Source organism: Lagopus muta, chromosome 21 (genome assembly GCF_023343835.1).
Source record: "Lagopus muta isolate bLagMut1 chromosome 21, bLagMut1 primary, whole genome shotgun sequence".
Taxonomy (NCBI): domain Eukaryota; kingdom Metazoa; phylum Chordata; class Aves; order Galliformes; family Phasianidae; genus Lagopus; species Lagopus muta.
The window spans coordinates 2,373,760-2,400,392 of record NC_064453.1 but is presented as its reverse complement, the minus strand read 5'-3'; the positions used below and the strand labels follow the sequence as shown (position 1 = coordinate 2,400,392).

At 47.9% G+C, this 26,633-nt stretch overlaps 1 protein-coding gene across 6 annotated transcripts in view; it reads right to left on the bottom strand.

Annotated features, from left to right (window-relative positions):
- ACAP3 (ArfGAP with coiled-coil, ankyrin repeat and PH domains 3) overlaps positions 1 to 26,633 on the bottom strand; it is a 72,997-nt gene that overhangs the window by 13,575 nt on the left and 32,789 nt on the right. For 5 of the 6 annotated variants that reach the window (XM_048967981.1, XM_048967976.1, XM_048967978.1 and 2 more), the window contains exons 2-10: positions 24,784 to 24,841; positions 22,159 to 22,278; positions 21,604 to 21,657; positions 14,847 to 14,905; positions 12,442 to 12,625; positions 10,204 to 10,248; positions 9,664 to 9,759; positions 9,267 to 9,341; positions 1,271 to 1,383 (exon numbers count right to left, since the gene is read on the bottom strand). In XM_048967981.1, the coding sequence (XP_048823938.1) occupies positions 1,271 to 1,383; positions 9,267 to 9,341; positions 9,664 to 9,759; positions 10,204 to 10,248; positions 12,442 to 12,625; positions 14,847 to 14,905; positions 21,604 to 21,657; positions 22,159 to 22,257 (725 nt within the window). In that variant the 5' untranslated portion in view covers positions 22,258 to 22,278; positions 24,784 to 24,841. Of the gene's footprint in view, positions 1 to 1,270; positions 1,384 to 9,266; positions 9,342 to 9,663; positions 9,760 to 10,060; positions 10,137 to 10,203; positions 10,249 to 10,907; positions 12,412 to 12,441; positions 12,626 to 14,846; positions 14,906 to 21,603; positions 21,658 to 22,158; positions 22,279 to 24,783; positions 24,842 to 26,633 lie in introns of those variants that run through there. The other variant, XM_048967982.1, reaches the window with a different exon arrangement.

The following is a 26,633-nucleotide window of genomic DNA, read 5'->3' as shown; positions in this document are numbered from 1 at the left end:
ATGGCTGCAGGGAGGATAGCAAGCGTGTGACTGGGATGCAGGAGGACACGGGGGTGGGGGAACAGCTGGGATTTGGGGGATTGGGAAAACTTAGAGCCTTTGACACAAGCTTTACTTCAGACATCGGGACAATCAGAAGGTCTCAGAGGTTTGTGTTCCCTCCAAGATAAGTGTCCTACAGAGTGCCCCTTAAATTCTCAAGGTACAGGTCTCAGCACAAACATGCCACTTTGGCATGACCTTCTCCTCTGCACAGATGCGTGGTGTGCAGTGAAAGCACACATGTCTAGGGACAGGGGCCATGCTTATGAAATACCAAGCAGGAACTCCTAAAAGGCTGGTAAGACTGCAGCTACAATACGTTCCAGGTGAGCACTGAAATCAAACAACTGATGCACTGGGATGTAGCTGCTGCTGCAGTTTCTGGTTCCTTCAAATGCAAACTTAGTGCTTAAATGTCAGAGGATGAGACAGCCTGAGGGGTTAAAAACGTTCTGAAAACATTCCAATCCAATTTAGCAGCACTGGAGCAAGCTTCAGGAAGGATTCACTGACCCAACCAATTCCAAGATGCAGTAATTTCAGATCTTCTCTCCATGCAAACACAGGCAATTTCTGTGCATCCCACAGACCGTTCACTGAATCACTTAGTGTTTATTTATTCCAAAGTCTAATGACAGCATATTTCAACCCTGCTGTGGCATATAGAGTGTATCCCATAGCCAAGTGCAGGATCTGATAATATTACATCATTTCCCTGTTAAGCGACAGGAGGAAACGTCGGTCACAAAAGCATTGATCTCTTGCATTACAAACTAACTGAAAGGGTTTGAATGCTCCTGCACAACCATCAATGAAACCCATTAACAATCTCAAGGGAAGCTAAACACACAAATATCAAGCAAGGCTAGAACATGAAACCTCTGCTTCCACTTTCCCAAGGTCTCTGGCAGCTCCTGACTGGTGCAGGCGCCATATGAGACCAGCATTCCTGGTGATCTATCAGCTGAAATATTTATAAGCGATTAAGAGCAGGGTCAGTGCTCAGACAGCCACCTCTCAGCTCCCAGCAGTAGTGCTGATAGTTCCACTCCTGCCTATTCCCCCTCCCACAACAGACAGGTAAAATACTCGTGGCTCTTTAAAAGCAAGCAGGTCTCGCTGCATTACATATTCCTCTTAATTGCTATTAATTTACAACTTTCCTATGGCATTAGCTGTGTTCGGAGCCTTGGCCCTGATACCAAATGAAATATGAGGTATTACTCACCGATTCCATGTTTTGAAAGCATTGCTGGCTCTCTTGAAGAGGTAGCCTTCCATCACCACTCCATTTGGGGCATCAACATTAAACTCCACCTTTGAGTCATCATAGGAGAAGTCCTGCACATGGAAAGAGACTGAGGCTCTAACACGGCTGCATTCCCCAGATGGAGATGAGCCTGTTGAAAGCATAAAGAAAGAAACCTATGCCAAGATTGTGAGGTTCAGGCAGAGCTCTCTCTCACAGCGCGCTCCTTTGCTGTAGTGGGCTGCAGCCATGAATAGCAGCCAGGAACAATCCTCATTGCAGCAAGCTTATCCATCCCCATTGGTGGAGAATGTGCTATATATGCTGCGTTTCTCACTCTGGTAGCTGATAAGGAGAAAGGCAGGTAGCTCATTATTGTGAGAATTCAAAGTTGCCAATATCTGGGGCAGTCTGCATTGTGAAGCATAGGGATGGAGGTGCTTTTCATTGGCAAAACATAGCAGCAGTGCTGACTCTCCTGCAAAGGGCCAGGAACAAGAGCAAAGCCCATCTGTGCACGAGGAAAACAGGCACGAAGCTTTCCAGAGGGGAAGCAAGACTTCTCAATTCCATTTTCATTACCTATCATCATCCGCCATCTCCAATTTGCACTCACACGATTCTCTATGCTATGCTACCCATCAGAGCTAATTTGTCAGGTTTGGCACTGATTCACCAGATAGATCTCATGGATTCTGACAGCTGCTGAGCAAGACACAGAGCAGAGAGGAATAGCAGCTGCTCCTGCAGAACATGGGATTCTTCTCCCTGGGCTACATCTGCCTCCTTCTCCAGAGAATCTAGGTCAGGAAACCTAAACAACTTCCCCCAACCTGGGAAACTGAGGCACATCTCTCCTATGTGCGCTCCATCCACACCTCCCTCTTGAGAGGGAATGTTTTACACCCTGGTCCAGAGACCTGGCAGCACAGTGCAAAGCAGCCCCATTAACCTCAGTGCCTTTCCCAGCTCAGCACATGAAGACCCTCACGATGCTGCGTTGCCAGGCAACGTGCACTTCACTCTCATTATGATGAGTTATTTTCACGTTCAGAGATGCCAGCTTGCCTGGGAGGTGTCACAATCAGAAGAATACTGATACAGAAGGAGGAGATATAATGGGACAGGACTGAGTCATCCCTTGGAAAAACAGCATGATGCCCAATTATGCACTAGAAACTGCTGTAAGGCACACAGTTAAAGGAGGTCTGCTCAGCCCCAAATTTTCTTGCCATAAAGGAGTAAATCCCATTGGGGGGGGGTCTCTTCTGCTGATGTCCTTTGTGTACATATTGCAAACAAAGGCTAGAGGAAATTTTCCTCTCTATATCATAGAATGGCCTGGACTGAAAAGGACCACAGTGCTCATCCAGTTCCAACCCCCTGCTGTGTGCAGGTTGCCAACCAGCAGCCCAGGCTGCCCAGAGCCACATCCAGCCTGGCCTTGAATGCCTGCAGGGATGGGGCATCCACAGCCCCTAACTTGTAACCATTGAATGTGTGATTTTCGTAGAGCTGCTCCCAAGTAAGAGCAGCTTCTATCAATGTGATGAGAATCTGCTCTATTCTATAAACCACACAGACGTCCAAAGATCTGTTGGGAAGCACACAGTATAAGGTAAAACCCTTCCAAGGGCACCTTAGAAATGACATTTTGTGGAACGGGTACAAAATAGAGGGGAGGATCTGAATTTAATCATGTGATTTCAATTGTCCTCATCTAATCACAGGGTAGGAGGGTAAGGAGGATGTACTGCTGATGAGAGCAGGAGGAACAGATGGGCCACGTGCGTCAGAGTAAATCCACTGGAAGTCAGGGGAGTGGAGCCAGGTGTGCCTTTAACTTATATTTCTGCCTGTGTAATTCCAGAGCAATGCCACTGTTGTCAACAGAGCTACTGGAGGACAGGATATGCCCAGCAGACCCTAAGCTGGATTTGTAAAGCAGGCTGAAACCAGGGGAGAGCTGAGGGGTAAGGAGCTATCAGCCTCTTATCCTAGGCACCTTCCAGTCTGATCCTCAGGGGGCAGCTTGCTCCATTCCATCACACCCTGCTGGGAAATGCATCAGATCATTGCTGTAACACCACTCTGAAGGACAGCCCAAATGCAGAAGGGAGGGGAAAAAAATAATCCCGAGTTTATCCTCTGATTGATGTCATTTCTCCTTTTCAAAGGCTGAAAAGGCACAGAAATGGCTCAGGGAGCCAGAAGGTAAAATCGTGGCTGGACTCAGGATGGTTTCAGGCATCCACCATTCAGACAGCTCAACCCTAACTGTCAGAGTTCCATCCAGCACATCAGAGCGAGCTTCAACTACAGGCTCCAATGACACATTCCTAGGCAGACACTTATATAGAGAGCTTTCTTACACAGCCACTGAAAAGAGGAGGAACATCTATTGATACCTCACATGCACACATTTGGAATCCAGCTGGGAGCCAGCTTAGAAAGCTAAGATCATCCTCCCAGTGGTGTTGAAACAGCATGGTGGTGTGGCCATAGCTGAACACAGCCAGATGTGACAATGAATCCCCTTAACAGAGGGAGAGCTGCCATTAAATGGCCCAAAGTCTGTTTTATTCATTGACACAAAAAGATTTTAATCCTGTTAGTTCTGGGAAATAAGGCAGAGTCCTGGCTGAGCTGATGCCAAGCACATCAGAAAGCCTGTTAGCCCTTCTTGCAAGGCACAAGCACAGCAGGGGCTGCCTGGCTGCAGGTGGAACGAAGGAATAGGAACTTTTCCCCATTACACAACACCTAGAGCAGCTTGCTTCCACTTTAAAAGGCCTGACAAAGCAGAGTGAGAGCACACAGGTATGCTTTCCCTTGGGCCCTCTTTCCCATTTCCTGCTATGCATGAGGCTTTAATGCATGATTGTCATGGACAGCTTTTTCCCTGTTTCTTCCCATCATTGCTATGTATTGTTCTGTCTGCTCTGAATGACTCAGGACTGATTTATTAAGTCTGCATTGAGGACCTCACTGTCTCTGCAACATGAAAAACAGAAGCTCAGCACAGAAAAGCCATCCTAGGATTGAGATCTGAATGGCTTCAGCTGCAACTGCAATGCGATCACAATTACAGACAGCAGGGACACACTGGATCACACCTTGGTAAAAGAAACCCATTGTCTTCCAAAATAAGAAGCCAGGTCTCTGCCATCATCTGCTTCCCTTTTATTTCATCCACTTTCAATGAATCACACCGGCTCCAACATCCCCTCCCCATCCCCTCAGCCTGAGCTTACAAACAAAGCTGCTTGGGAACAGATATGTTAGAAGCCACGCTGGTTTCCATGGGAGCACACTGACTGCTGCTGAAACAGCAATGAAATAAATCCCAAGAGTCACATCCAGAGGGATGTGAAAAAGGACATTACTGGAGACACTCAAACCAGGAAACGGTAAGCAAAAAACCCAACACATGCAAGCACAAGAAGACCAGGGAAAGAAAATAGCACTGTTTCAAGGCTGCCTCTCAGCCCTCTCCACTACCAACTCTCCCATCCTTAGGGGGGATGCATAGGGATGCCGGTGCTGCAGACCCAGCCAAGCTCTTCTGCTTTCTCCCATGAGACCAGTATTTCAATGGCTAAAATTCAACACACCTCCAGCATCACAGACTTAATGTGAAGAGTGAAGATGTCCCCCATCTCCCTGGATGCTTTTGGCAAGGGAGTGTTTTCTAAGTAAACAGCCCTGCCTACGAGCTGCTCCCTGAGATAGGAAGGTCTCATTTCTGCCCACTTGGTGGTATCTTATGTGGTATCGATTGAAATAAAATAACAGCACGTGACAAATGCTTTCCCTCATAGAAAATAAAGGCTTTATCCAAAAGTGCCCCTTATTTTCTTGTTAAGTAAGAAAGGACGCTCGCTATTTAACAACTACATTACGTACACCCATGCACAGAACAGAACTTCTGAGCTAAATGAGAAGCTGTGGGACTGCTCAGCTCTGATTCCAAGGATAGCAGAACTGAGAGGAATATTCACAGCCCCTAAGGATGCACACACCCCCTTCTACACAAAACTGGTGCATGCACATTCTGTTCTCTTCTGGTGCCCAAATATGTTTCGAGCCTTTCTCTATCTGGCTATTTTTACCTTGTGTATATACTGTGTACGACCCAAGGCATCCTCCAAAGCAGATGGAATTTGGAGACCTCCCCCATGTATATCTCCATTCTGCACAGTCAGTTTTCACTCATTACAGCCAAACCCCATCTACAGTCTTTTTGTTTCTTGAATTTCCTCTCACCAAACAACCCCCCCCTGCTCTGCAGCTTGCCAGCAAATGATGCTTAGAGATCTGTACCGTGCCCTAGCCTTTTCCATGACACAGACAGAACCAAGCATATTTGCTCCCCTGCAGTAATAAAGCCGTACTTGGGTCGTATCACACAGCCCTATAGGCACACCCCTTGCACCCCCCAGGGAAAAGCACCCCCTGAACTTTCTCCCCAAGTTAAACCAAAGCTGCAGGAGTCTCCTTACCAGGAGGTATTCAAGCCTGCTGAAAATCTTCATGATGCCAGCTGTAAGGGAGGCTCTGCAGGGAGCAGCTGCGTCCTCTCTCCGTTCGCTCTCTTAGAGCAGCATCTCTGCTAAGCACCGTGGGCTGGCAGGAAAGGAGGGATTTCTTTTTCAGCCCCTTCTCCTTTACCCCTCCTACTCCTTTTTGGGAAGCAGTAAGCTCTGCCGTTGGCTCCCGTCAAAGCAAGGGGCACCAGGCGGAGGAAGCCTGCTGGCCTCTGGGGACCACCTGCCTGCCGCCTCCCCGTGCCTCCCATTCACAGTCAATCAGCTTAGAGCAAGGGCTAATTACCATACAGCTGTCAGGGAGGCACAGAAGGGAGCGGGAGAAGCCAAGCAGCACAGAGCAAGGTTGACAGAAAGATGCTCACCGAAAGTCCCCTGACCTTAACAGCCTCATTTGCTCTCGGCAGGGTCTGCTTCCCCCAGCTCCAGGAGCAGGGCCACCCTACGGCCAGCAATCCCACCCCTGTTCCTAGGGCAGCCACCGAAATCTGGGTGGTGAAGCACCATATGGCCCCTGGTTTGTTATCTACCAGCTGGGCTAAATGAGGCAGAGAGCTCTGCTTTGGCACTCCTTCCCTTCCCAGGCAAACCAGCAACAGAAGCACAATTGCTTCCTCCTTTTCTCTGGACCAGGGAATTGGCACAAGCCTAAAAGGAGCTTCTGTGCAGTATCATATTCTTCTACTTCCACAGACTGGCCTGCCAGTTTTGCTTAAGTGTTGTAATTCCACCCCATTTCCCATTGGAAGAGTTTCCTAGGCTTCTGTTCCAGCTGTGAGCCCCAAATTTTCCTCCTTCAGTGGTCCTACACAAGCCCATGTGCTTTTGTGCATCCACCTGAAACAAGTGAGCCCACGTGCAGATTCATTCCGTGTATGGTTTCAGAGTGTTTTTATTTCAACACTTAAGAGACAGGGGAAGCAACAAGATTCTCTCCCCAGCTTTTGCACAAATTTCTCTTTTAAGGCAGTCCTTCCACTCCTGCAAAAGAAGCATCCCCACCTTTCCCATTAAAACTCATTCTCCCGTGGTACAAAGAGGAAACCTGTATTTATGGTAGCCTATAAAGGCAGATCCATCCCTTCCTCTTGCTGATTTTAGTGGCACCCTTTTAGCATACGTGAGCATTATTTTCATATGGTGAGGCTGCAAATGGAGCTGGAAGGGTTTAGAACTGGGAAAGCAGAGAGGGCAGCAGTTAAGATGACAGTTGGAAATGATAGCTGTTCTGGGAATCTACACAAAAGGGGACAGATGCTCATGCAGGAAAATTGGGCAAGGGGAGGCAAAAGCAAAGGCACCTGAATTCCAGTATCAAAACAAATAGTCGAGATTCATCCTGAGTTTCTTTCCTACCAAAATTATTTTAATTAGAACAATGAAAGAAAATGACTGCTTTCTTAGCTTGGCTCTAAGGCTGCCCTCGCACAGCTGCCTAAAGATAACTCAGTGCAAAAGGCTTTGCCTTCAGAACTGCACAGCTCTCCCATCCCCAGGAACACTCCAAAAAGCATTATTCACAGTGGATTCCCTCCCTTCCTGCTGTACCTATCATGCTGCTCCGAAAGACAACGAGGAGAAAAGATGCTTCTCCCACTCCTCCCTATTAAAGTACAACCAAGTCTCCACATTTTTGCAGAGAGCAGAGGATACCCCTGGGTTTGGCAGGGCTGAGCATGAAGGCACGCATTCAGACACGTGCTGTGCTCTCTGTGGAGGTGGTGAGATGCTCACCAGATGTGGAGTGCCATGTTCCTCTGCTGTGGGAGCAAATCAGAGCAGCCAAAAAGCAGCCCATCACACTGCCAGGCAGGAAGGTTTAATGTAGATTTAAATTCTACATTGCAGCAGGGATGTTCAGTTCTCTTGCAAGCTCATGCACACGGGGAGCCACAGCTCCATGCATATGCACCCTAGTGAAAAATAAGTGCTTGTTCTCCTTCTCAGAGCCTGACCCCTGCTTTATTCCCTGCTAGTCCATTCAAAGCCACGCAGTATAAAGAGATTAAACTGAAATGCATTGCACCAGAGAGACCTTCTGCAGCCCCCTGAATGAAGTCATCTCTCCAGCAGCGTCCCCAGGGGGATGATGAAGAGTTCACAGATGGGTTTTCCCCTCCCTCAGAACACTTAACCACAGGGAGCACACACACAGGATGATTCACAGGGGATGTCTGTCATTAGCTTTCAAATCCAGTTATGTTTCCATTTCATGGCTTATGGCATTTTTGAGAGAGCATTAGAAGGAAAATAAAGGGCACTCAGTTTTGTCCTGTTGCAAACTATTGATCCACAAAGTGCCTGCCAGATACAGATTCCTGAACGATTCCTTCTCAGGGCTTGGTTCACAAACATTTCTCAGGGCTCTCTGAAATTCCCTAATACTGTGCATGGAGATGTTCTGTAATCACATGAAAAGAAGAGAGCAGGGGGAGCTCCTATGTTTGGTCAACTCTTACATTCCAGAGTGCCCAAAATACAGGAGTACAACTTGCATAACACCTATGGCATGCTTTCCTGTAGCAGCCAGCAAAACCAAAAGGCTGGACAACAGCCCTAGTGATGGGCAGCTCCAAAGCTTGGATCTAATGTCCAGAAAGAAGTCAGGTTTGAATTCATACTGCTAGTTATCTACAGACAGCCTTATTCTTTCTCCATTGTTACACTCCAATCTACTCCAGCTCCTATTCTACTATTAAGAGAACTAAGAACAGCTTTGAGGAGAATTAAACAAAACTCATTTGAAACTGGGCTTTAAAATTTCATCTCCTGTGTTTATGTTATAGCATTAAACCCGTTGCAAATTTTCTTTGTTTTGCTTTCAATGAAGGATTTTGTAAATATCCAGAGCAGCAAAGTGCTCATTCAGAGAAATAGAGATGCTGAAAGAAGAAAATGTGGTACTCACCTGCAGGAGGGTCTGCAGGAACATGTCAGTAACCCATGAAAGAGAAGGAAAATGAAAAAAAACCAGTTATTTTCTACAAGGATTTTAGATTGTTGGCCAAATGAATGGTCTGGAAAATCAGAGCCTACATTAACCAAAGCTGCATCCCTACTGAAGGCTCATATTTGCTTCATAATAAACTCTAGTAGCTCCCTAATCATGGTGGTTCTTCCCAATTACAGCAGGTGGGAGCACACACAGCGAGTTACCATGGCTCATGTCTATGGGTACCAAAAAAAGTACATTCATGAATTCTTTTGCTGGGTGATTTAATAAAGATTCTGGCCATCTGGGCTGGGCATTCAGACATGTTGCTACAGTGCTTCCTAACCACGGGGCACAGGGCTTTGATGGGGAACTGAACTGGACACATGTGAACAGAGAAGTGTCAGAAGGGATGTGCTGGCACTGCAGTAGCTGGCATTCACAGGTCTTGCCAGACAATGCTTGCACACATCAAGCTGCAGCCCCCAGAACTCACCCTCTGCTGTATCATTGCATGCTTATGCTCCATCTCTCTCTTCTCCACTGCGGAATCAATCACCAGCTGGTCCAGCTAAAGTTGGGGAGAACACAAAGGAGAATTATGAGCTTATGAGTCTATCTCTACAATGCTGCCCTACGGCTCTACCAAGCCTTCCCAAAACTGTAAGCCCTCACAAGAGGAGAAAAGGGCCCCAGACTGCGTTTGGTTGCGCACTGGAAGTTACAGTGGCTCCTGGCTGCTACCCAACTGCACAGCAGAGTGCATCCATCAAGCAGCTCAGATGCTCTGTCCACTCCATGATTACCAACAGCTGAATGGGAACAAGGACATCCTTTCAGGACAGAAGGGTGTAAACGGGCAGATTGAATCAGATTCTCTATCTATCTCTCACCTCTGTGGCAAGCTTCTTCATGTAGGGATCCAGCTCATGGAGAAGACTGTAGCCCTGCTGGAAGAAGGTGTACTGGGCGTGCATGAAGGACAGCATCTGGGGAGAGAAATAAAAGCAAGGTTGGAAGAGGACAGCATGAGGAGTTCTTAACCCTGATTTCCCACAGAGAACATCCCTTCAAGGCACAGCTCTAAAACTTCCCCAAACCAACTTATTCACTACGTGCCTCTCCCTCTTCTCTTCTTTCTTCCTCTCACAAATCCTTACACACTGCCAGGTAACCCCTGTCTTGAGCACAAAGCACTGAGAGCAGCATCCTTCACCCCTCAGAGCACCCTCTGGGTCAGGGCTGTGAAGTACTGCTCTGGGCCTTCAATCTCCCCTCTCGTTAGCATACCTGCAGCCCCCGAGCAGTCCCAGACAGACAGAATCTCCAGGGCAGACCGAGGAGTTGGTATGCTGACCCATGCAACCTGAAATGGAGAGGGCTGCCTTTCATTGAGTCACTGAGAGCAGCCAGAGAAAACACAGAGCCCTTACCGCATCCAGTATCTCAAACTTCTTCTTGGCCTGCAGGACATTGATCTGTGAAGGGATCAAGATAAGACTCTCAGCATCAGCAGCATTAGGCAGTCCAATATGGGGATTTAAAATGGAACAACTTGTTGCAGTGCCCCTAGCAGCAAAACAGAGACTATTCAAGGACAGTACTAGAAAGCCAGCTTCTGAAAAGCAAGCTCTGGTAAGTTCCAGATGGAATAAAAAGGATGATAGCACAGAAGTTTTCTGATCTATCGATTGAGATCTCTGCCAGATGTATGTTTGTACATAAGCTGACAACAAATAGTGACTCTGGAGTCTCATTTGGCATCACATCGAGGATGTGTTTAATCCATCAGGTCACTGGGGTGATTTCCCTTTGCAGGCTGAGAGGAACCGGTGCAGCATCACAGGCTTTTTAATAAGCATAGTGGAGCCTGTCATGAAATTGTACTGCAGTGGGCCTATGTTCTCAGTGTACAGACCCTTTGCATGCTTTTTTCAGGGAAAAGTGCCTGGCTGACTGCCCCAGAGATCCCTGCAGCCCCTTCACACTGAAGCAGCAGTGGTTCAGGATGATCTGGGCCATTGCCAACGCTCTTGGGCTCCTGGGGTGTGGAAGAAGAGGCCTGCTTCATGAAAGGAAAAACATCCTCGAGGTTTAAAAACAAGAGATAAATAAATGTGAAAGGCTGAGAACTCACCTACTTCAGCACCGTTTCAAAACTGAAAAAGAAATAGCTGGTAGCTGTGTAGCACCTTGCCCACAGACCCCCACAAGCGATGCTGGTAAGCTTAAAGTGCTGCAATTAGCACTGAAAAACACTGTCAGCTGTAGCAGAAAGCTTCCATGGGGTTTCAGCTGTGTCACAAACAGTATGTTCCCATGACAGACAGTCAATTCTAGTGTTAATAACTCACTTACAAATGCAGTATCAGTTTGCTCGAAAGCATTAGGCTTGCAGTAAGTTCATTTTTGCTGTGAGCCAAGCCATTCCTTTTCCCACATGTTTGAGCTGGGATTTGAGGCCAGCAATCTTGCTGCAATTTGGGTAATTAATTAAAAGAAATTGCCCCTCAGTTGTGTGGCCACTCAGGTTCAGGAAAAAGAACTTGACACAAATATACAAGAATACAATTAAAACTCTCTTCAGTATGTCCTTAATTAAACACTAAAGAATGCCTGGGCAGCTTCGCATCTATGCTCTTCAGAACTAAGAGATTTAGATTGGTACCTTGCAGTAGGCCAACAGGGAAATTTCCCCAGGTTTGGATCAGCACATTAAAGAAACTCTTCATCAGTGGGAGAAAAGGAAATGGCATTTGACAGAGTTTACCAGAGTGTGACCTGAACAGCAAATGCTTTCAATCATCCTAGATGCAAAGACTTGTAGTCCTAGAGGAGTGAAGACATGCATGATTTATACAGCAAGAGGAAAGCATTGCTTTTCCAGCTGCAAGCCACAGCATGTGACATCAGGAACTACCCATGGTCAGACAGAGCATGTTGGCAGATGGTCCCCGTTTGGTGCTGCAGGAGTGACAGTGGAGCCACACGTGGATCAGTAAACACAGTTTGCTTCATATGCCCACTGCCCAGAAGGACAGACCTGATGTGAAGCCTATGGGTGACTCAAAGAAAAATCCTTCATCGTTCTGGGTGCAGCAAATGAGTGCCCCTGCATGAAATCTGCCACTGGGAAGAGAAATTCCATCTAAGGAAGCATTTGATTTCTTACTGAAAAGGGATTGAGATTTTCCTTCTTATTTTTGCTGTAACATTTTTAGGAAGGAGAACATACATGCACGTAGTCGTGTCAGTGCCATGCAAGGACAAATATATGTCAAAACAATGACAGTGGCTGAAGGCTTGGGGAAGAGTCTCTCTTCTAGCACTCATACCCTCATTCTGTGGCTATTTCAAGCAGACAGCCTTTCACAGAAATAGGCTGGGTTATGACAAAAGGCAGCTCAAAGAATCCTGGAACCTACTGCAAAGTGATGGCACAGCTACACCAGGAACTGGAGCAAACCTTGCTGCTTTCACACACCCTCACACACCAATTCCAAGGATGCCCTGAGGACAAAGGGCAAAACGTTGCACGAATTGGCAAGCCAAAACACTTCTGAACCCCATTTGCTTCCTCTCACCCATCAACCTCTAGGGCAGATTTAGCAACCTGCCTGTGATGCTTCGTTCTGGGAGATGCAGCCATAGCAGGGGGAGCAGACACCAACCTGCAACACGTAGTCGAGGGCCAGATGCCGAAAACATTTTCTGGTTATGGTCAGGGTTCCTGTTGCCTCCTCCACTTCATGGGGTTTGTGCCGAGGCGCCTGGGCGTTCTTCACCAGTGAAATCTCCATGTCTTCTCTCACCTTGTCAAACTGTTTCTTGGTTTCCTTGAATTTCCGGACATCACTGAAACCCAAAGAAGTCGAGATGGTGGGAATCATTGTTACACTACAGGCAGAATATTGCTGATAACAGTTGAGCGGGGAGGGATGGAACCAGGTGCACTACAATCACTCAGATCTTGCTCCAGATGTCCCTGGCATCCTAACCCACTCCACAAAGTGTCACTGTGTCCAGCTGGACTGGCTCCAGACAAGCATTAGATTGGCTTCAGAGAAACTTGGCAAGGAAAGATACCGGATCTTACACAGTGCCTTCAAAGCCTTAAGGAAATCCTCCCAGGACAGCATCCAAAAAGCCAAGCAAGCCCACATCCAGCCCTATGTACAGTTCACACCTGCCCTCAGAAGCAGCAGTGAGCAGAAAATGTCAGGTCCTGCCTGTAAAAACACATGCCTCCTCTTTCACTCTGTGACAAAGAACAAAACCAGCTGCTTTTTCAATTCATACAGGGCATTCTATCAGACCATCCAGCTGATTCTGTCCTATCTGATTCAATTCCAGGCATTTTTCCCCTCGAATACTTGGCACATTGATTTTTAATGGGAAATACCTGATTCACAATACCGACCTTCTATGCTTTATTTGTGCCTCATGAATCGTGAATGATGGTGAACAGATGCAGAGCTCACCTCTACTTCCTACCCATGGGACTTCTACTTACCTCAATGACAAACTGTTATAATAACTTAACAGAGCAGTTGAAAACTGCCAGTAAATAAGCAGCACCCACATATTCTTTGCCCTAGAGCAGATGAAGGTATGACAACAGCCAGTGACAGCTGAATTCAGCCCCGTGGCAAACTATTTGAAACTGCATGCACTGATGTATGGATCAGCCTCTGGCCAGCTTAACCTACAGCTCCCTCACCTGTGTGTATTCCCAGTAGGAAGGAGCAGGAGTTTGGAGGCATGAGATGCTGCTGGGGAATTCTCAGCTCACCCTCCTAAACCAGGCTGCAGCAGGATGACTGAAGCCATAGCTAATAAAAGCCTCCTACTCAGCAAGGTTTGCAGCCCAGCAATGTGCTGAGGCACTCACAGAGCGTCTGGCTACTGACAGCACAATCAGGGCAAGCTGGCTTCTTCCATGTTTATCACCCAGCAGAGAACTTCAGGGCCTAAACGTGCAGAAAGCAGGCTAGGGGGTGAATACTGCCATAATATATATGAATCACCATGCAAGGAAATAGTTTACATTTGTTCTTTATTCCCATCCTCAAAATGGTCCCAGGTGTACGAATGACCTCCCCAGTCAAGGGCAGGAGCAATGCAAAGATCCACCCAACAGGGCCTGCACGTGCAGAAGCTGAGCAAGGTGAACGTGGAAAGCAAATTGCAAAGATGCTAAAAGGATGACAGAGCCAAAGTGAAGGTGAAATTCCCTTTCCCGCTGCCAGCTTTAAGGAGATTAAATCTCAACTCATCAGAGAAATGATTATAGAGAAAGTGGGGGTAGGGTGAGTGCCAGGCAGGAGGCTGGGGAATGGGGGGGGGGGGGGTCAGCTGGGGCCCCCTACACCAAACCACACAGCTGCTGAGGGATTCAGTCACCGGTTCCCATGGCAACCAGCTCATGCTTAACTGGAGGCCTGGGATGCCTCTGACCTACATTCAGCCAATTTGGGATCCCACACTGCACGTGGTACCTGCCCCGGGGAAAAGATGCTCTTGGAGGAAGCTGTTAACGCAGAGATAGCAGAGAGAGATTGCTGAGACTTCGTCACAGCTACAGACTGTCCCCATCCAACTGCCTTCCCGGGCCACTTCAGCCCTGGGTGACTGAGCACGCCATGCAGGGAGCCAAGAATACACTCATTTGGATGGGTCTTGAAGCGATGGGGCGTGGAAGTTCTTCCCTTCTGCAAGCATGCATCAGTTGACAGCAAGCATGCAGTGGTTTACATCAAGGAGATTCTAAATTTAACATAACACCAATGTGGAGCTGGCCCTGGCCTGCACAGGCCTGAGCACTAGAATGTGTTTGACTTTCAGACTCAGTGTGAGGGGAAGGAAGCAGAGATGGGCTCTGCAGAGGAAATCTGACTTTGAGATGCTGCTCTGATTTGGAATTATGCCTTGTGTCCAGCAGCAGCCATCACAAACAGATCCTTTATTCTGCTTTCAGGGTCTCTTCTGCCCCAAGCAGAGCCTTCAGTAGGTTGCAGTGCTATTTCCAGTGGAAGTTGAAGAAGCTGGAAACCAAACTGGTAAGACAAATACTCACTCTTTCACAAAATTGTGCAGCTGCTGCCGAACAGACCTCTGAGCCTGGTCAAACAGGATCTGAAAGAAAAGAAAAAGAACACCAATATTTGGTATTTTGCAAATATTTGGTTTGTAACATGGAAGCATTTAGGAGTGAGCAAACAGATGCCATCTAGGACTTCAGCATTACTCCAGGGCTCGGTCATGCCCACTGCTCAACCGTTATGCAATGGATAACGACTTTTTTTGCCCTCTGGCTGCAGTAGTCCCTTACAAGTGCACAGCTCCTGCTCTGCAGCTCTCCAAGCATGCGAGACCTGAGCCACCAACCTACTTTCTTAAAAGAGCAACCATCTCTATAGTCAATTTTGAACCATTTCTCTCCAGAGCCTCAAATTGCTCATTTTGCCAGAGGAGGGCACTGTCACCTCAACACCACAGTGTCCTGGGAAGTAGACAGGAGCATCGTCTGAAGGCCCATCAGACCCACATGCTGATGAACAGAGGTCCAAGAAAGGTGGTATCAAGAGTTCCTACAGATCTTTCAAACATTACACTCCTGTCTGTTTCTCACAAAAAATATAGGGCCATTTCTTTACACCCTCTGCTCATCTCATCCCCAGCCCTTCCCACCTTCCCTTAAGAGATGGCACAAAGGAGCCTGCTCAGCTCCCTTCCATCCATCCCTCTCTGTTCCAGACGGGGCTTGGGATGCACAGGATCTTGGATAATTGGGACCAGATGGGGAGAGGCTCTCAGACCACACAGCTGCTGCAGCAAGGAGGGCACCTCATCCCAGGGTTACACAGAGAAGCCTTTGGTCAGGCAGCAGCTAGCAAGAGTAGCCCATGAGCAATAGACAAGGACCACGTCCCATTCTGGGAGCTCAAGACCCAGGCACTGGCCCAAGCCTTAATGAAGCCCTGAAACATCAGTGCTGGAGTCTGGCATCACTGCAGCTGTTTGGCACGTGTAGCCTTGCCTTGTTTGCTCCAACTTCACATTGTGTCCCGGGCAGCCAGTTGAATGTAGATCACACAACAGTAATTGGGCCTTTCCTCCTAAAGGAGAAACAGCATTTCCCAATCCAGCATTTGGCCTTGCTTTCTCTCCTTAAATGACCACAGCCCTTTCAGCAGAGGCTGTCTGAGCCACAGAATGAGTTTGCTCTTTTTCCTTTCTCTTTGAGGCAAGCTTAAGATTCCCAGTGGGAGGTTTTGAAGCAGGTTCTCTTGAAACCCCACCCGTCACTGGGCTTGTTGTGTGGATCAGAGCAGTCTGGGAATTCAAAGGAGCATCACTATGTTCTCAGCCCCAGACCCAATGCTCTCCATCCCTCTTTATGCACTGGAGCATGGGCCATGTTCTCAGTCTGAGCTGTGTCCACAACACTGTGATCTTGGCAGGCATTGCTCAGACCTGATACGACATGCACTCTGAGGTGTCACAAGCTTCAGCCTTCCCATGCACCATAGCAATCTGCTAGCAAAAACACTCAGGTCCATTCCTGACATTTCTTTCCATGGCCAACAGCTTCATAGATATACAGACATCATTAACATCTCCCATTAGGAGACAAATCACGTTCTTGCTGCTACCCTAATGTACTGCTCCACTAGCAGCAGCGTTGGCTGCAGAGCCCCACATTCATTACATGCATTGCTGCAGCCAAGGACGAAACAAGAAACCTGTCAGGAGTAGCTGAGCATAAACAGCTGTGAACGGCCTGTACATATGAGCAAATGCAAAGCAAGAGGGAAAGAAAGAAACCCCCAGACCACCCAGTTTTGCATTTTTAACCAATGTAAATTATTCACTGCTCTTGGCATCCATTTGCCCTTCCAGAAAGCACTCCAAGAACTATTTGTCTGCAATTTTTCACATGGAGCAGCTTCCCTAAATGCTGTCTGTGTGTTGGTGATGCTTCCCTCTACCCAAGATACCACGGTAGGGATATGCAGATGGCAAGAAAGCCTTCTGGCATCCACCTGCACCTCCATCTGGAAAGCTTCCATCACTGGTTTCCACTGGAGTGATAGGTTCAGGGAGAGGAGCATATGAGCCTGTGGTGCAGATGAGCATTTTAAAGTAGAATATACATTTAAATACATCTGATACATCTGTATCAGAACAGGAGAGCTATGCATACAAGGAGAAAAGGACACGTACAACCATACACCGTTCTGCTCATGGTCCTCTTCCCTGCTCCTATTACTCACACCACAAGGCCCACACCACAGCCATGGTGATTGGCCTCCATCCCACCTTCTCACGGTGCAAGCTTTGGGCAGGGGCTGACAGGGGTGGTGAGAGGACACCAGGTAACAAATGTGCTTCTCCTGCCAGCAGCATCTCTGCTCAGAAACACTGATACCCACGTTACTCTTTAATTCCTCTTACATTTTGCCAGGTAAGATCAATACAGCATACCCAAGTAGGTCCCACCTAATTTTCAATGCATAATAAATGGAGTTTAAAGACCCAGAATTTCAACTACAAAATCATTCTTTGGCTTATTCTCTTTTCCCAGACATACTTGGAACAAATCATTTGGGATAAGACTTTCCAGACCAAATATCACCCCACCCTCTCTCAGCTTCCACCAAGACATGGGAAGTCCAGCCTGTGACTCACACACATCTGTGTTGAGGAGGGTCAGCATGAAGGAGAGGAGTTAACACAGCTTTTATTCCCATCTGGTTGGGCTGTGTGGTTTGGCCCTGCCTCTCCTAAGCGATGGCACAGCAGATAAATGCCACCCATTAACAGAGTTCCATCTGCACTGCCTCTGGAATGCAAGCCAACACTACTTTGATTACAGCTTTGGGATGTCAACCAATCACTTCAGTTTGTGGGATGCTTGTTCCTGCCCCTCACATGTTATCGAAGCTGCTTCTCCCTTCCTGGAAAATAAAAGCAGATCTCTTAAGATATTGTAGAAATGCCCCTAGATCTGTCTTTCTGAAACCTGGCATCCAGCACTGGCATCAAACTTCAAACAGTAGCATCTCATCCACGTCTAATGTAACGCCATTGCACTAGGACACGACGGCAGCAACTGTGACACCAGGAGATGAGAAAACATCCCTTGTCAGGTGGTAATTGGGTATCCTAAACTGATGCACCTCACTGGAGTAGCTGGGTGCACCTGGACCTTCCCCAGCGCTGGCAGAACATGCAGGGGGTGCACCCAGCCCTGGGGACAGCAGGCAGCTTGGAAGCACTCTGCTCTCATCCTTCCCTGAACTCCACCACTGTCCTCCACCCATGACATCTGCCATCTGCCCCACTGACTCATTGCAGCTTGGGTGGCTTTTCTTCTTGTCAGCAGGAAACGCTTCCTGGCTCACTCAGCACAGCCAAACCTCCCCTGCAAGCTGCTCCAGCTCCTGCTAGAGGATCCTTAGCAGAGCTGTAGTGACCTGTGGCAGGCAGGGAAGGCTTGGTGGAGCTCACAGTGATGCCTGGAGGCACAATGGTGAGGGCAACGTTCACTACCTGGTGCTGCTGACTGTTCTCTAAGGGGGCTCAGACAGAGCAACCTTATCTCTGCAGCACTTTCACCCTCATCCTCTTGCTTTCCTTATCTTCCTGATTAGAGAGAGAGAAGGAACCGCATGGGAAAGAGCATAAAAAAGTGCAGATAAGGATGTCAGGAAGCAAATGTGTAGGCAGACTGGCAGATAAATTAAAGGGAGTCTTTGTAGCTGGGAGCTGCTTGGGGATTTTCTCTATTTTGATTATTGATTGCTTTTATGGGTTGATTATTGTTGATTGTTTTCTCCTAATGTCTTTCCCACATAAAATTTTTTCTTTACCAGCTCTAGCAGCCCTGGATAGCTAGCCCACAGCCCCTTCCCCACACACAGACCCTGTCCTACACTGTTAATACAGCAGTGGGCCATGTAAGTACAGCTAGTCAGATTCTCACGTGCCTTTGGGATTAATACTGCTATGGAATGTGAAATATCAACACAAAGTGCTTTCAGATATTTCTGTGAGGTCTTGAAATGGCCCAAGATGGTTCATGGAACAAAACTGCTTTTGTGAATGAAAATGTCACCGGGACTGTCCCTTTCAGAGGGCTCTTTCCATGTTTGCTCTTGGCACTGATTCCTTCAGTAAATCTTTCTCACTGGTTCTGGTGACTCAAGCCTTTCCCCTGGGTTTGGGTTGCTGTTAGGAATTCCCTGGGTCAAGCTACAAAATCCAGAGAACATGCCCCCCTTCTCCACAGGCTGCAGAGGGCTGCCTTGAGTACAAAGGACAAAAAAAGAGAAGAAACCAATGGCATCAGTGGAAAACCCAAGCTCCTGAAATTGCAAGGAATTCTTCCAGTGTAAATATCCAGGTGACCCTCAGGAAGGAAACGTGCCCCCAAGAGGAAGGCAGAGCAATACCCGGAGAGAGCTGCCAGAGTTCCTTCCTGACCCCAAGTGCTTTCATCCCAAGCATGAGAGTAGGAAATCTTCCCATCTCTCCAGCTCACAGCTTCCTGCACCATGTAATAATGCCTATAAACACTCCAGTGCCATCCAACTTCACAGCTGATTTCACCTCCTCATGCAGTGGAAAGAAGAGCAGGCAGCACGGCAGTGAACTCCAACCTAACCTGAAGTTCTGGGAGCAAAAAGGTCCACTTGAAGTCTATGGTTTATCAGGATTATTTTTTTTTTTGGCAGTGGGGTGAAAACAAAATCATGAGTTTCTGCACTGCTGTAATTCCAAGCACCACTGCCTTGGCCTTATAGTGTATGTCCAGTGGCAAATAATTATAAGCTACCCTTCTGGACCTGGTAGGCAACTTTGTGCTGCTTTACCTACCAGGGATACCTTGTAATACTTAATTACATTCATAATGCATTGCATAAACAGAGAGGAAAGTCATTTTCTTGTGTGCTGTCTGGCAGATTGCTGGTGCCTTTCAACTTGTTTTGTGCTTTGGGGAGGTTGAGAAGAAGGAAGGAAGGAGGTGAGCAAAAAGCAAACAGGTTCTGGAGCTGATGGCAAGCATCTGTCTGTAGACAAGCAAGGAGCTTTCCCAGTGCAGAGGAGCTTGGCAAGCCACAGTCAAAATTTATTGAGTGCAGTGTGGTATGCAGTGAGGAGGAGGGCTCCCAGGGCAGACCTCAGCCCCTCCAGCAAAATTCCAGCTCATGCCACTCAGCTCATGAGAAAGGAAATGAATGGTTCCCATTGGCGAGCTGTGCAGGAAAGCTGCTGCAAGGGTCTGGCATCCCTGTCTGCCACCCACTGCACAAACATCTCATGGAGGAGGCTGAACTGCTCCCCCATGAGTGCTGCAGGGAGCTTTCTAACTCCTGTGCATGCTTTGACAAGGAGGAAGGCAGCAGCCCAAGTGCAGGTGGCTAAGAGAACAAAAAGGCACAGAGAGCAGACTTGGCTCCTCTGAACTAAATTCACTTTTCTGTCATCTGTCTCCCAAAGGATGCTGTGATGATTTTTTGCTCTTGGCACATTAAGACTAAGGTGGTAATGCTCTGGAGCTCAGTGTGTTCATCTGCTAGAGTTTTACTCTTGGATTCTGCTGAACTAGAAGCTGGATATCTCCTGGCCGAGTGCTCCAGCAATAAAGTTATAGGACAAGCTTTTTCAACCAACTTTTTGGGCTATTTTCCCTTCTTTTTAACTCGCTCCAGTTGTACATACTGTCCTGGCCGAAAGCCTAGATTGAGCACTGACAACTGCTTCATAGCTGAGCTCCTCAGACATGGATGAGCCAAGATACACATCCACACACACGCAAGCACACACACAAAGGAGATGGCAGAAGGCACTAAAAATAACTCCACTAATTGAACAGCCTTCGTCTGGCAGCGCAGAAGATGCAGCAGTCAATCCAAAGCCATTTCCTGGAGAGGGACTGACATTGCTGTGCAGCCAGGGGAGAAGGATGCTCTCCACAGGCCAGGGGCAGAGAGGATTTCAGCATGCTTTCCCTTATGCTTGCAGCTGCTGATAGCCCCTGCATCACTTTCAGTGGGAACTCACCCTTGTGGACAAGGGTGGGGTGCATGGGAAGAGTTACACCGCCTCAGCTGGGAATTTGGCAGCCCTGGGAAGGGTCCTTCTGCTCATTAGTTGGCTGAGGCAAGAGCAATCCCAGAAGTGCCACTTTTGGCAGAGAGCAAGGATCCAGGGGAAGCTGCACAGCTGGCGTGGGGAGCCTACAGCCAGCAGCCAGCAGTGCAGCTGTGATCCCTGGGAACGGAGGAGTAACTCCTGGGGCTCACGTCCTCCTTGGCCACGTTGTCAGAGGGAAATTCAGCAGCATCAGAGAATCAGGATTTGATGTTCTCTGTGTGGACAAGAGCACACCTTTTTGCTGAGGCTCATACTGGTTAACTCCATCTCTCCCCACCACCAGTGCCACTGTTTGTTCCCGAATACTGAGGATTCCAGGAGAGCTGGAAAACCTCTTTTCCCTGTCATCTTTCACCAAACCACTCTCCTGCCTGCTTCCTGAAATAATCACACAGATTTGATGCAGCTTCTTCTCCAGCTGTACACAGTTAACTTGTGTCCCAAATGCAAACATCACGCCTAATGCACTGCGACAGGGCCAGCGTGGTACAAAAGTGGGTCAATCCAGTGCTGACACCCCGAAGCTTCCTCCACTTTAAAGCATTTGTGCTTTAAACTTCAACTGAGTTCCAGGCTTCAAAATGGTGGTTCTGGTGTGGAGCCACCATGGATGAAGCACCTTCCTCTTCTACAAGATTTACAGATGCTGTGGCTGGATGTTTGGCACTTACCATGTGATAGTTGATCATTTCCTGCAGACTGTCCCCAAATTTGTCGAGGCACTCCTGCAAAAGAAAGGAAAAGAAGAAAGAAAATTAGCAGTGAATAGAAGCGGCTGCCCTACATCCCCAGGGGTTCAAGGGTCTAAGAGGGACTCTTGTTAAGTCACTGAAGGGCCACTTGGCAAGAAGATGTTCAACAAACATCTGGCATGGAAGTCACAGGCTCCCCATCCTTTCCAGGTTAGTGCTGGAATCTCCATGCCAGCTGTTTCTTCTGCAGGCTGCTTAGCCGTGCTTCCTAAATAACTGAAGCTCACTGACCTAGATTGCAGTAACCTTGCCAGCACTGTGGCTTCTTAAAAGTGCAGTTCTCCCTGCAAACGATGAATCTGGCTGTGATCTTTCAACACTGCATTAACGGACAGTCTCCACATTCCTCCAAATAGAAAATCTCAGACTAAAGAGATATTTAAGCAGTAAAAAAGGACTTGGACATACAGTCCATGCACAGCATCAGGAAGCCTGCCACTCCCCAGCTCTCATCCACTTCTCAGGATGACTTACCGAAATCATTTCATCTTTCTTGCACTGTTGTGACAAATCCCTGACTCCGCTGACAAAGTGCTTGTTTGTGGTGATGTAGGCTTTGCCTGCTTCAATCATCCCGCTGCATAGCTTCACCAGCTGCACAAGGAAAGAGAAGATAGGCAGCTGATCACATTGAGCTGAAATGCAACTGGGCTGGTTTTAATGTGCATCATCATCACAGCACAAGACCTTCAGGACAGGATGCCAAATGAACAACCATAGCTGCAGCGGGCAGATTCAGGGATGCACACCTCACTTCTCAGAGCATGTCACGCTGTCAGCACTTATCCCTTAGGATGAATAACTGCAGGCTCACCCCTGGTGGACAGGTGAACCAGGGCAGCCCATCTTCTCATGTGAGTTTCCACTGTTCATCAGATGCTTAGGCATCAGGTCTGCACGTTCCTCACGTGCATGTTAAAACATGCCATCCCCATCAGCAGCTCTGTTGGAACTCCGGGGGAGCTCCCTGGATCCTGCAGCTTCCTAACTTGGGAACAGGTTTGCTGCAGCATGGACATACATCTCCAGAGAGCCCTTATTGACTTCTGATAACTTAACAGCTGCTGGGAACATTGCCAGACTTCCCATCCGCAGCAAACTGCCTTCATGTGCCTGGAATTGGCTGTAAAGACAGCAACATCCTGGCCCTAAGTACGTCTCCTTTCACCCAAGGCCCCTTGTAAAAAGCTCGAGTGAAACAACACAAATCCACAAACCAAAGACCTGAGAGATCTGCAACATTAATGGATGATCACAGAGTTTTTTGTTGGTTTTTTTAATTTCAATAATCACTGGTTTATGCTTTTTAACAAAGCGCAACACTTCAGCTGCTGACAATGAACAAGGCTTGAAACTGAAGTTTTCCATTCTCAAAATCCAGGAGCTTTTTAGGGATATTGATCTTACTAATGATAAATGGCTTTACAAATCGACCCACCTGCCAGCCTCACCTACAGGTGATGGGGAGCTCTCAAGTCTGGCTTGCTGTCAGAGCCCCCCCAAAGCAGTGTGCACTGATCTGTGCTCTGTTTGTGCAGCCATTGGCTCTGGGGTCAGTGCTGAGCCATGTTCTGTGCACATGTATTACAGAACAGCCTCACTTGCCTCTGTCTGCAGTATTGTAAGAATACAGCAATATATAAACACACATGCAGTCACACACAATGTATCTGTGTATACACTGTACGCACAGTCCTCACTCTTTCACACTCACCTCCTCCCCTGTCCACACAATCTAGCAGAGCAGCACTGGGAGCCAGCAGAGAAGGAGAGCAAATAGATGCAACTCCTGTCACATCTGGAGCCCAGATGGACACAAGGGTTTGGACAGATCCTCTGGAAAGGAAACTCAGCTTATTCTGCAACGTGGCGGTTTCTAGCAAACATTCCTGTGTGCAAACATTTGTGGCCAAGGCTGTCTCACTAGTAGCTGAGGGCCACTCAGCACAAGCACACTTTGAAATCGCATTTCCTACTTCTTGAAAAACATCAGAGAGCTCAGACACCATCGGTAGGAAGCGTGTCTGTGACAGCTGGAGGAAAACCTGGGGTCACACTGCACAACCAGGATATCACCGTAATTGCTGCCAGGAGAAGAACAAGATTGCTTACATCTGTTGCTTTACTGCAGTCCTCACCCAAAGGAGCTCAAATCACTTTGCAACAAAGCACTGAACAGCTCTTGCACTTGCAGCCTCCCCTGCTTGCCCTGCTGGTTCCTTGGCACACCAAGCTGCCTAACTTTAGGAGCACTGAAGCAGCAGTGCTTCAGTCAGAGCAAGCTGTGCCCCAGGCTTCATCTTCAGCACCCCAAGGCTTGTCCATAGAGGAAGACAGACAATCTCAATCCCTCTGCAGCTTTCACCAGTGAGACTAGTTAGCTTCTGCAGGTGTCCATTTCTAGCAGCTTGAACACTAAACAGGTTTTGTAGGACACAGGTTTGCCTAGAGCTGACTTCAGCAAAGCCATTTTTCCATCAGACATTGGGTTTTTCTTCCTTGCTTGCTTTGCCAGCAGCTCTTCTGGCTCCTCCTCTTCTCTGTTCTCATTGAGAAACAACTTGGCCGTTGCCTCAGACTTCAGGAGGAGTGGGGGTGGAGGAGGCGCCTTCGAGCATAAAGCTTCTGACTCAGACCCAAGCCACCTCAGCACTCCCACACTGCTGTCCCTCCATCCTTCACAAAGCTTTAGAGGCAATGGACACCCCTTGCCCACCTCCCCGCAGCATCCAGCAGGGCAGTGAGAGAGCTCCTCATGTCACAGGTGGTAGAGAGGGGAAAAGGACAGCACTGCAATACCTCACCACAGCAGGAAGGCAGTCCTCTGAGATCCAGGAGCAGACAAGAAGACCACCGTGCAGCATTATGAGCCCCAAGTCCTCTTGTCCCAACAATTTTGGACATTGCAAAGGAGCCCTGACAGGTGCCTGTCAGTAGAGGGAGACATGGCCCTATAGACAAGCCCAGTGCATTATTATACATCAGCTGACTGACAGCCTGTGATGGGCCCTGGTTTTACAGGAGGCTGGTAGGCCATATTTCTCAGCAGGAAGCCATCAGTCCCTCTTCCAACCAGCATGCTAAGCTGCTCCATCTTACCTTGTCAAGCTTTGCCTCTATCTCCACCACATCTGTTTCCACTTCATCGATGGTTGCCCTGAAATGAGAACATTGAAGCCATAATTAATTGGCTGCTTATGATGATTGAAAAGTCACAGAAAAGATCAGAGAGATTACAGTATGTGTGCTGTTGGGGGACGGGAAGGAAGGACTCATACTTCTCCCCACGTAAGCCCAACTCTTACCTTTAGGAATCCCACCTGATCAGGAATGAATTCCACGGGGCAGGCAAAAGGGATGGAGATTATGCTATCCTCCATCAGTGTCGTGGAGGCATTCAGCTGTACTGTGACAGTCACACAGAGCAAACTCTAGCCTTGTTCTGACCCTGCAGGCTTTGCTAATGGGTGGCACCTCAGCCATGCACTCACAAACTGCGTGCTTCCCCACCACCAAAACTGATTTCCTAAGCTGTAATTGTGCCTGAAGAGCAGCCATACAGTGAGCAACGTCCTCCGAGCCTCAGGAATGACACTCAAGCAGAAACACATCTCGGTCCTTCTGTCATTGAAAACCTTAATTCTCCCCCACACGTGGCCCTTTGGTTGCATACAGACAAATCTGCTCTGCAATTAATGGATCTGTTTTCTCTCCACGCCAGCAGACAGATGTGACAGTAAGAGGCCAGTGGGATCCAGCTGCAAAGGTCACCAGGCCTCCCTCACAAAGTGAAATAGCAACATGACATCAGCCATTTGCAAGAGGCATTCCCAGGCCGAACCATGAATGACTTTTTTCAAGGCCAGCATCCAGCAGCACACATTGCAAACTTGAGAGCCTCCTCCTGCAGAGCTGCTCGCTGCTATCCTCTGCTTGCACAGCTCATCCTTTAACCACACACCTGGAAATGTGGTAAGCCTCACACCATCCCTATGCACTGAGGATATACAAGCTAAATTCCACTGCAAACAGCTTCTTACATCTGCGGGCTCGTAATTTAAAATGTTGGTTCCTGGAATATTACGCTTGGGCTTTAGAAATAATCCAGCGCTGAACATTTGCCAGGTGAAAGAACAGTAGGGGAGAGATGTGATTTAGAGCCACGGGAATCAATATTCCTATCACAGCAGAAAGGAAAGATGCTCACAGACCAAAGGGAATGGCAGAAGTTCTGAAGGAACCATTTCATCATGTAGGAATTCTATGCCTCCAAGCTCTGACCTGACTCAAGGGTTCCTGCAGTGTGAAGATGTACTGCTTAGGCCCTGTAGCCAGGGACCTTCTGAAGACCCACTGGGCTTCTGCTTTCCTGCCTGCTCCCACAAACCATCCCAGCTCCTCCCTGAGCAGCTCTCCAGAACCCAGGCAGCAATCTGAGCTCCCCCTCCATCAGTAGGACTGCAGACCAAGCCCTGGTGATTCATTATGCAAGTGCAGCCTCCCTTGTGCCCTCTTTGAAAACACAGCCAAAAAAGAAGCTTCTTCCTCTCTAATAATGCAGCAGTGCTTGAGCTTTATTGCAGCACATACGGTTGCCTTTAGGAATGGCAGCCTGGCTGTGCCAGGGGCAAAGTTTTTGAAAGAAATGGAATAATTAAAGAGCTGCTTTCAGGCCGTTTTTTTTTCCCCCCCCTCTTTCAGCTATTTTTGTTCTCTGGGTTTGGAAGTCGTGTGCCTTCATGCATCGCCCTCTTACTGCCAGATTCAATTTTTCCACTTGGTTTCTTCTTGCTTCTTATAGCTGGACATAATAACTAGCTAAAAAAAAAGACAGAGAGAGAGAGACAGTATTTCTGGGGCTGCTTTTCTTTCCAGGAAAGCAACAGCAGCCGTTGCTTAATCTGCCGACATCAGCTAGAAGCTAATATAGCAAGGCAGTCTAGCAGTGT